The sequence below is a fragment of the Sardina pilchardus genome, chromosome 16 (genome assembly GCF_963854185.1).
Source record: "Sardina pilchardus chromosome 16, fSarPil1.1, whole genome shotgun sequence".
NCBI lineage: Eukaryota > Metazoa > Chordata > Actinopteri > Clupeiformes > Clupeidae > Sardina > Sardina pilchardus.
This window is the reverse complement of record NC_085009.1, coordinates 10,812,253-10,823,230: the sequence shown is the minus strand read 5'-3', so window position 1 is coordinate 10,823,230 and position 10,978 is coordinate 10,812,253. Positions and strand designations below refer to the sequence as shown.

Genomic DNA, 10,978 nt, shown 5'->3' with positions numbered 1-10,978 from the left:
GCAATTTATGTCTGGATCCACATGACTAAAGAGGAAATAATAGTCATTCGAAGCCTCAGCCAACATTTGTGCATCGCTTCGGAAGAGAATCCTAAACTGATTGATCCTGGCCTCTACCTCTGAAATCTGAACACACACCAAAAACAAACTCAGACGCCGAGTTGCGCGTTCTTAGAACGTTCTCTCTCCATCTCATTACTGACATGATGAACACAGCAGCTTCTAAACTTCTGATCTGGTCGTGTGTAACGTCCTATTTTACTGAGCTGACCGTCCGTCCGCTACTGAGCTGACCAGAGGCTTCAGCCATCAATGTGGACACACCTCATACATGAGCTCTCTCTCTCTCTCTCTCTTTCTCTCTCTCTCTCTCTCTCTCTCTCTCTCTCTCTCTCCACAGAGACCTGAATGTAGAGGAACCACAGTGTCCTTACCAGCTTCTAGGCGAGTAACAGAAACATTGGCGGCTAGTCATCCTCAGTCTTGAGTGAGCAAACGGTAGCTTTCCATGCCACAGCCTGAGCGCTAGAGGTTCAGACGTCGGAGTCGGAAGCTCTCCCCTCAAAAGGTTAAATGAGGTGAAATGACTTCAGTGCATCACCCGAAAAGGTCTCTCTTTATTGTCCGTTTCGTTTCGGTCGGCGTCGTCGTCTCCTGCGTTTCCCCCCCGTGTGTCAAACTGGGTTGTCGTGAGGTGGAAGTGTGGGGCAGACGGTGGAGAAGAGGTGTTTCTTATTGTCTAACGACACCGCGGTGGGTGCGGACGAGGGGTTGGGGGCATGCTGCAAAGCATTCTGGTTAAACTGAGGCGAGGTGGTCTCGTGAGGACCGTCTACTGCTGTCGGACGCCCCTCGTCGTCGTTGTCGTTGTCGCCGTCGTGTCCGTCTCGATGCGTGTGGTGCGTGTGTTTCTGGCGTCCCCCGGCGGCGTGTGTGTGTGTGCGCTGGGACTTGTGCCTGTGCTTGTGCGCGTGTGCGTGCGCGTCGTGAGTGTGTGCGTCCTGCCTCGCGGCAGCGGCGTGCGCGTCGGCCCTCTGCCGGCCCGCGTGCGGCGTGCGTGGGGTGTGTGGCGCGTCGTCGTCCTCCTCGTCCTCGTCCTCGCCCCCCCGGGGTCCCTGCTCCAGGTGCGGAGGCGTGTACTCCTCCGTGGAGGTGTGTGTGTGTCTGCTGCGGGCGGTGGCGTTCCCCCGGGCCACCTCCAGGCACTTGCCCTTCTTGTCCTGCGCCCGGAACCCCCGCAGCTTGGGGCTCCAGTGCTCCCTCCAGTGGAGGGCGATGGTGGAGCGGTCGGCCACCAGCCGGTGCTCCCCGGGCGCCGAGTTGCGCGCGCCGTCCTCGGCGCCGATCAGGAGGAAGGTCCGGCCCACCTGGAGGGTGGGGCAGCCGCAGCCGAGGTCGCGGTCGGGCACCCAGAGCGCCTGCTGGCCCCGGCGCACGCGAGACGAGCCCACGCGGAACACCGACTGCACCCATATGGAGAACTGCCACCAGGGCCCGGAACGTTCCATGCCTTTCACCTGCATCTTCAGAACTGCGAAAGAGAAGAGAGACCAAGAGACCGTTTTTAATCATCAGAGCTGGAGCACATTGACAATTGACATTATGGAGAAGCAAAATATTTTTTGTTAGTTTCATGGTGCTGAACGTACCATAGTCCTTCAGACAAAATGTGTCCAGGTTCATTCTCACCTTCACTGATGAGGGGTGACAGTAAGACTGACACTCCTCAGCTAACAGAGTGAGAGAAAAAGTGAGAGAGAGAGAGCAGAAAAATACAAAGAATATTTATGAGTGAGTGAAGGTCTGTCACTCTAAAATCACCTATAGTTCTGTATGTGAACAATACATCACATGTATGTCAAACGTTTACCACTAGGGGGCAACAGACAGCAATTCACTGACAATGTTTTGAAGGATCCAAACTCTAAGAAACAAATGATCAGGCTAAATAGGATAGTTCAGCTGTAAGGTCAATGTGGGCTGCACTTACCCCTGCTGTACTGAGGCTGGTAGACTGGAGTTGGGGCTGGAACTTCCTGGATCTCTAGATAGTCAGGATAGATAGATAGATAGATAGATAGATAGATAGATAGATAGGCAGACAGATAGATAGATAGATAGATATATAGGCAGACAGACAGACAGATAGATAGATAGATAGATAGATAGACAGATAGATAGATAGATAGATAGATAGATAGATAGGTAGATATATATATAGATAGATAGATAGATAGATAGATAGATAGATAGATAGATAGATAGATAGTGAAGACCAAGATAGTGCAAACACATAAGAAGAAAGAAATATTCAAAAACAAAGACAGAATCGTAGTGGCAGAGAGAAAGGAGAGAAAGAAAGAGAGAGAGGGAGAGAGAGTGAGAGAGAAAGAGAGAGGGAGAAAGAAAGAGAGAGAGAGAGCGCTGGTATAAGATTACTGCAATGAGAGATGAGTGTGTAATTGGTGTGCCTTTGACTGTGCCCTTCCTCATGCCTACACCTCTGCTGCACTTGAGCAGTAATCCCGGTAGCAGCTCATTAGTGCATACTGTGTGTGTAAGCCTCCCTGTGTGTTCCTGTAGGTGTGTGTGTCGGTATGTGAGTCTTTGCATATGTGTGTGTGTGTGTGTGTGTGTGTGTGTGTGTGTGTGTGTGTGTGTGTGTGTGTGTGTGTGTGTGTGTGTGTATGTGTGTGTTCTTGTAATGGGAGAAAATGTGAATATGTGTGCTATGCTTGCAGTGTCTGCCTTTATGGCTTTAGGTGCGCATGGAATGCCCGTGTCCAGGGCGTGTGTGTGTGTGTGTGTGTGTGTGTGTGTGTGTGTGTGTGTGGTGTCCATCCGTGCGAGTGTGTTGCATGTGTGTGGTCCTCTGGGGGGTCAAAGTGACCACCCTCCACTTCCCCAACCAACCAGCCTATCCTCTGATTAGTAGACCTGCAAAAACCCAGACTCCCTTCTCTCTTCCTCTCTCACACACACACACACACACACACACACACACACACACGCACACAGCTGTGAAAGTGTGTTTTTAAATGTCTGTCTTATGTTACACCGAGCAAGACACCATGGTAACAACTGTCTGTTAAAGTGAACACACACACACGTACAAATACACTCAATCATGCCGCCCCAAACTCACGGCTCTGGCCAAGAATGGTTCGCGGCGTTGGACAAACCATATATTACCCAGACATCTAACCTAATGCTGTGCTTCTGCCTTGCACTTTGACACAACTGGGGCAGACCTGACACCCTACACCCCCCCCACCCCCCCCCTTAACACTCAAACAGGACTCCACAGCTTCTCAGTGGAAGAGTGGGAGTTCAGGAGAAATAGTAGAAAGGTGGTGAGTGAAAACGGCTTTACCGTTGAAATTGTTTCGATTATGTGTAGCAGTCATTTTTTGCCCTGAAAATAATTCACATTTTAGACAAGCGGTCAAAAACAGGGGCCCAGGGTTTTGGTCTCTCTCTCTATCTCTCTCTCTTTTTCTTACACACACACACACACACACACACACACACACACACACACACGCACACACCAGGAGGGAGACAAACTCAAACACCTCGCTGGTGCTAATAATATGCGGTCGTCTCATTTTCCCGTGATGAATAGCCAGTGTTTCCTTTTCCCGATTCGTGTGAGGTGCGCGGGTTTTGTTTTTAACCGCGACTCTCCTTTGGTGGCACAGAGGGGGCTCTATAAATAACCCGCGGGTGGCCCTGTTAAAAAAACAAACAAGCCTTTCTTTCAGTGAGTCCTTTCGTCCGAAGAATTATGCATCTGCCCCGCCACTGACGAGCCCGTTTGAGAAGTGCAACAGGTGCCGGCGGCCCTCCCGCGGAAAATCACCTGACGCGGGCTTAAGACATGCAGCCGCCTCGCGCGACTCCCTCGGAACCCCGACATAACGGTGACACACGTGGATTATCGCTCAACTCGGTGTCGCTGAGCCCGCTCCGAGAGAATAAAGTGCCTGAAAATCCACCGGAGCCGCATTCAAAGCCCAAGGAAGCCAACCAGCGTGTCCAGGAAAGCCGTTAAAGGCCTGGCGCGGTGTGGAACGCTGTTTCGCCATCGCAGCGATTCGCAGGAATGACAGATGAGGCGCTGAGTGAATTAATCCAGACATCCAGCAAATCCACCTCACCCCGCTGAACCTCGTAGAGGAGCGCGGTTAAAAAGCCCGGACTCATCTTATAAATTTGATGAATTAATTGGACCGAATTATAGGACAAGAGCAATCGAGGCCATCGGAGAGAGAAATGACGAGGGCAGGATTAGATACAGACTGTTCGACTTGACATGTCTAACTGCAGTCAGTCATCTGTATTTGCAAAAAGCTTAAGATAAATGAAACACATTCACATACAAAATCTAAGCTAAGTGAATTTAAATATTTGTCCATGCAGACGTGTTGACTGATAATTAACCCTATAAAACCCACACAAGGGTCACTCTTTGGGCAAACGGCTCGGGCGTTGAACTGTGGTTCTTAATCAGACTGGTGCTGCTGGCTTGACCTTGAATGACATGACACAGAAAGTGCGTGTCAGTTGAGACTGAAACTGGGGCACTTACTTAGGCAGGGGCGCAGGGGTGATCTGCCCTGTTTGTACCCGGGGGCGCAACGGTTACACCTCTGTCCCATCACCCCTTCCCGACACAAGCACTGCCCGGTGGACTGGTTACACCAGCGACCCACCGCACCAAGAGGATGGCACTGACACGCTGGATATCAGAGAGAAAGAGAGAGCGAGAGAGAAAGAGAGAGAGAGAGAGAGAGAGAGAGAGAGAGAGAGGAGGTGACAAACAGGACAACATATTAGTGAGGACAGACTCTGGGAAGTAAATTGGGGCACATAAATTAAAACCTTAATTAAGACCTACTGTAGTACAAAATAAGATTTCAGGGTAGACCTACAGAAATAGGACATATTTAAACCATATATACATACACACACCAAGACAGTTTATAACGAGTGTACCATCGACTATTAGCACTGGTGTCATGGTGTGCAAGGTTACAGTTAAGGTGGCGTGCTAAAGACAGGCAAGGGAGGGGAGCATTACAAAAGACGTGGAATGTACAGCTTGCGGCAGCCAGAGACAGTGACCAATCTCTGTTTAAGATCAGCTGCGCTCATTTAAACAAACCTAACACAACCCCCCCCCCCCAAGCATGACAAACAGGCAGTCATCTCTCACTGGGATAAATCTCCGCCGGTCCTAAGTAGCTGGTATGCCATGCCAAATGCGAACGCAAATATTTAAACATAACTTGCTGTCTAACAGTTTGGAATGTCAGAGCAGGCGAGGGAAGTACTTGAAACTCAGGTATTAAATTATAAGTGTGAGACACAAAACATGACACATACACACACACACACACACACACATACATACATACCCACAAACACACATACACACACACACACATACATACACACAGGCGGATTCCTTGGACACATGCACATCACCCACAAACAGCGGAAAGGAGAGTTATATTTGGGCTTTAGTTGGGCCTCCCTCCACAGAAGCACGCCTGAGACATGTGACCATGCAGTCAAAGGGCAAATGTCAGTGTGGATTCCAGTTCTCCCACCATAGCCATAACATAGACACACACTCTCTCCTGTGCACATGCAAGCACACACACACACACACACACACACACACACACACACACATATACACACACATACACACACATGCACACACTGTACATACAGTAAACTATCAAAATACACCTCTGAGTATGAAATAAATGTAAACAATCTCACGGTGGGTGGTAGACATCTACACTTACAAGCAAATCCATAACAATTTAAGCCGTATGGTAAGCTATAATTAAAGCAATAAAATTCAACAAGACACACACACACTAAACACACACACACACACACCAACACACACACACACAAACACACATACACCAAAACACACACACACACACACACACACACCAACACACACACACACACACACACACACACACACACACACACACACACACACAGTGACTGACGTTGGCAGGCCTTGCGGTGGGTCAGGGGCTTGCTCTGGTCTCTGGTGTAGCCGTTCTGGCAGAACTGGCAGTGGCGGCCGCCGGTGTGGTGTCGGCACTTGAGGCACACGCCGCCGCTCTGGCGACCCGACTGCTGGTAGATCTCCATACTGAACCGGCACTTGGTGGAGTGACCGTTGCACTCACAGGCTGAGAGAGAGGGACGGAGAGCCTTGTGTTAGTGGACTTAGTTGGTGCGGTACTACAGTAATTTCCCGCATATAAGCCGCATTGTGTATAAGCCGCAGGACAGTGTTTTATGCAAGTTAAAAGAAACAAAACCATATTAACACCATATTAAATGTCCCCCTGTATTAACCTCATAGCGGACGAAATTTTGTAAAATCAATGTATAAGCCGCGGCTAATAGTCAGGAAATTACGGGTAAACTTATATATATTATATATTATATATTGCATTATATTTACTGTATGTGGGTGTCACACACTCACTCATTCACTCACTCATTCACTCACTCACACACACTCACTCACACACACACACTCACTCACACACTCACTGACATACTCACTGACTCACTCACTCACACACACACACTCACTCACTTACTAAACTCTCACATGCTCACTCACACACTAACTCACTCACTCACTCACTCACACACATGTATGCATAATAAGTAATGTTGGCCAGCATGTTCAAATAAATTTCCAGGAACATCAACTTCAACATTAAGACACAAAAATGAAGACAGAGGATGTCCACATTAGAGGAAAAACAGCCACTGGAAAGAAAGACCGGACTTTGTTGCAGTGGAAAATGAACACCCGGTACCAAAATCGAGTCGAGTCGACTGCAGTTGAGCTGATGCCATGCAATGGAAAAGCCCATAATAGCCCTTATAGTTTTGGCTTTAGGTTCCCCAGAGGAGAGCAGAGAGACGGACAGACGGACATGTGGCCATGACTCACGGACGCACGGGTGGGGTTGGGTGGGCGTGGCTCGATGCCACGGGCGGTCGTAGTAGAAGGGCTTGCAGACGTCGCAGTCGGGCCCCGCCGTGTGATGCTCGCACTGGCACACGGCCTGGCCCTGGTTGTCGCGGCGGCAGCGCGAGGCGTGCCCGTTGCACTTGCACCTGCCGCCCACCTGCAGGTCGGACAGCGAGACGGGGGGCCGGATCGGGGCCGGCGCCGAGAGAGCGGACGGGCCGAACGGAAGGACGGCGGCGGATCCTCCTCCTCCTCCTCCTCCTCCGCCGCTCCTCCCCCGCGAGCCCCTCCCCTCTCCGTGGTTCCGCCTCCTCCGCAGCTCCTGGCTCCTGGAGCTCTTGTCCGCCGTCTCCACCGTCCAATCGCAGGCTCCGCCCTGGCAGGGCTTCCAGTGCTGGCCCTCCTTCTTCCGCCGCCGGCCCTTCCCCTTCCTGGACGAGGAGGGGCTGCCGGTCGCCGTGGCGTCCCCGTCGTGCTCCTTCCGGGTCGTGTTCTGCGTCTCCTCCTGGGAGACCGACTTGCTGCTCCCGTTCCTCCGAGCGCCTTTCTCCGCCCGCTCCCCTCTCCGGTTCTCCTTGGAGTTCTCCACCTCGATTTTCATCAGTTCTTTCCCCTCCGAGCCCCACAACAGTCTATCTCCTCCTCCACCTCCTCCTTCTCCTCCCGCTCCTCTGTCCCGTTCGGCCTGAGCGACGGCGTCACTCTTCGTCCCCGCCCGCCACCTCAGAACCCCTCCCGTGCTCCCGCCCTCACCGGACTTCCCGCCGGCCGCCACAGCGCCCCCCTGCTGCTGTTGTCCGGTCCGCGCCCGCGGCTTGTGGAACACCACCCGGATGTCCGTGGCCGTCACCCAGTCCTGGAGCACGGGGCTGAAGTCCAGGTCGGCGGCCGACGGCCGTCCGTCCAGCGTGGAGAAGGCCAGCACGGAGCCGCCGCGGTGCTTCTGGAGCGGCCGCGGGTCCGAGCAGAGCGGCTCGGTCTCCTGGTGCCGCGTGAGCGCCACCGACTGCGCCGGCTGGCCGAACGCGGCCGGGCAGTCGCTCGAGTAGTACTGCAGCGGGCGCCAGCTCTGGCCGTGGTCCATGGACTTGAGGATGGAGATGGACTGGCCCTCGGAGAGCTCCCCCTGCTGGCAGAACTGCAGGCTGATGTAGGTGATCTCGAAGCGCCGGCCCAGGGGCACCGTCACGGCCCAGTCGCCCTCCCACGGCTCGCCGCTCAGGCAGGTGAGGTTGTGCGGGTTGTGGAGGTCGGTGAGCGGCGCTCACGTTCCTCTCGGGGGGCGACGCCGCCCGGCCCGGGTGGCCGGCCACCACCGGGACCCGTAGGCGGCGTTGATGAACTCGGACAGGCAGTGGCGCGGACGCCCGTCCAGGTGGTAGCAGGGGTCATGGGGGGAGGTCCAGCGGAGCGGGGAGTGAGAGAGAGGAGGAGTGGGGGAGAGGAGGGACGGGGGGAGGAGGACAGAAAAGAGGAGGAGGAGAAAAGGAGGAGAAGGGAGGGAGGGGAGTGAGGAGAGAGCATGATGTCACCCAGCCTGGAAAAAAAAAATAAAGAACGGAAAATGAAATGTTTTTCAGAAATGCTTTTTAAGAGGTTTGAAGGGAATTCAAGGTAAAACAATAAAGAAATAAAAGGAAAGGAAACATTTCGAGGGATTTATACAACGTGCCGTCCAGTGTCACGAGTGGACAATGTATCCATTTCCCTCTCGACTGACCACCTGGGGCTCTATTGAAAACATCTCGGCTCAGATGCAACCTGGTCCAAAAGCCAAAGCACCACCGTTTTACAGCCACAATCCCAACCAGCTCTCGACGGGATCTCTACGGCAACGGACGAGGAACAAGGCCTTTTCAAAAGTACTCATCTTAACATTTTGGAAGGGTCAAGGGGGGGGGGGGAAAGAAAGGAAAAAAACAGGATGAGTGAAGGGAGTGAAGGATCACAGAAGGATCCGGGTGGATGACAAAAAGCTGGAGGAACAGCTGGCCCTGACACAGCAGCAGTCGCATGAATCATATTTACGACCCTCCACTTGTACTACGTAAGGAAGTGTCTGAATGGACAGAGAAAGAAAGAAGTAAAGAAAGACAGACAGAGAGAGAGAGACAGAGAGAGAGAGAGAGGGAGGGAGGGAGAGACAGAGACAGAGATAGAGAGAGAGAGAGAGACAGAGATAGAGATAGAGATATAGAGAGAGACAGAGTTAGAGATAGAGGGAGACAGAGAGAGATAAACAGACAGAGAGAGAGAGAGGAAGGGAGGAAGCAGGAAGGAAGAAGCAGATTCAAGTTTTTTTCCCCCCTAATTCAACCTTATGTCAAAACGAATCTACCAGTGCTAATGTGTGTTTATCATGCGAGTGAGGACAAAACTAGGCGAGCGAGTCAAAGTCAGTGGGAACAGAAAGCAAGTCAGTGGGTCAAGGAAGCTCTCAGTGGACACACAAATGACAAAGAAGGCATTGAGTGAGACGTCCACACACGAGTGGAGCGAATGAAGACGAACCGACGGATGGAGAGAGGGATTGAGGGATAGAGGGATAGAGAGCGAGAGCCAGGGGGACGGCAGGAGGAAGACTGATAGATGGATAGAGAGAGAGACGGAGAGCGAGAGCGGAGGAAGACAGGCGGATGGACAGAGATTAGAGGGAAAGATCGAGCGAGAAAGATTTATAGCGCAAATGCGAGCCATGCACGTTGGGCTTGAGCCCTCATCCGGCTGCTTCCTCCAACAGCACAGACGGGTGTGTGTGTCTGTGTGTGTGTGTGTGTGTGTGTGTTTGTGTGTGTGTGTGTCTGTGTGTGTGTGTGTGTGTGTGTGTGTGTGTGTGTGTGTGTGTGTGTGTGTGTGTGTGTGTGTGTGTGTGTGTGTGCGTGTGTGTATGTGTGTGTGTGCGTGTGTGTGTTTGCTTGTGTTTGTGTGTGTGTATTGGTCTGAGAGAGAAAGAGAGAGTGTGTGTGTGTGTGTGTGTATGTGTATGTGTGTGTGTGTCTGTGCATGTACAGTATGTGTTTGCCTGTGTGTTTGTGTGTGTGTGTGTGTGTGTATTGGCATGAGAGAGAGAGAGTGTGTGTTAGTGTGAGTGAGTATGTGTGTGTGTGTAAGTCCCACCACTCGAAAGAATCACTTTTTCTCTCTCTTTACGAGACGCTGACACAAGGAATTTATTTATCTGTCGACGTGCGATCCGATACCGGCAAAGTTAGCGGGCGATCTCGGGGTTAGAGACCCTACCGAACAATGGGACTACTTTTCCACCCAGGGTGATCTACGGCTGTGACAACCTGTTGGGTTTTAAGGCCTGGGGGGGCCAGAGGGACCAGGCTGCACCCGCGATTCCCACTAAATATATTTCAAGTACACTTCATTACATTCTCTCCCAATCATGGGTATTTTCCCCCCTCCCGCCGTTTTTCCTCGCAGCACCGTATCTCTCCGTCTACGTGCCGTTTCCTTTCTCACAGTCTTTCCGCGGCTCCCTCTTTCTCACAAATCTAGTCGTGTAGTGATCTTTTTTCCCTCTGCTTCTCTCCGTAACGGTTGGTTGTGTCTCCCTGGCTGTTGCTTCCCACCCTCACGCAGGCAGTCCTACACTTGCTCCTCGTTTCTCACAAATTCCCCCTCGAGCTGTCTTGCTCCCTCACCTTATGTCTCCCTCTCGTCCTCCCTCACGCTTGCTCCCTTCTCTCCCGACCTCTCTATCTTTCTCTCTCTCTCACTCCATCTCACACATACATACATACACACCCTCCATCTCCCCACCCCACCCACATGCACACACACACACACACACACACACACACACATGTACACACACACGCACACACATTCCCTATATCACCTGCCTCCTTTCGTTCTGGGAATATTCCTAAGTGCTGAAGATTGATGGTGCCCTAACAAGCGTTTGACACTGACAGCAGAGTCAGCAGGGATGCATAAACC

At 52.0% G+C, this 10,978-nt stretch overlaps 1 protein-coding gene and 1 pseudogene across 1 annotated transcript in view; both read right to left on the bottom strand.

Moving 5' to 3' along the window:
- The window catches only part of LOC134060367 (netrin-1-like), an 8,407-nt gene extending 771 nt beyond the window's left edge, over nt 1-7,636 (bottom strand). The window contains exons 1-6 of the mRNA XM_062517056.1: nt 7,010-7,636; nt 6,039-6,227; nt 4,592-4,741; nt 1,991-2,044; nt 1,650-1,730; nt 1-1,531 (exon numbers count right to left, since the gene is read on the bottom strand). The exon at nt 1-1,531 is cut by the window's left edge and continues 771 nt beyond it. Coding sequence (XP_062373040.1) covers nt 675-1,531; nt 1,650-1,730; nt 1,991-2,044; nt 4,592-4,741; nt 6,039-6,227; nt 7,010-7,631 — 1,953 coding nt within the window. The 5' untranslated portion in view covers nt 7,632-7,636 and the 3' untranslated portion in view covers nt 1-674. The remainder of the gene's footprint in view (nt 1,532-1,649; nt 1,731-1,990; nt 2,045-4,591; nt 4,742-6,038; nt 6,228-7,009) is intronic.
- Nucleotides 7,631-8,558, bottom strand: LOC134060528 (netrin-3-like; annotated as a pseudogene).
- Between the last annotated feature and the right edge of the window lie 2,420 nt (nt 8,559-10,978).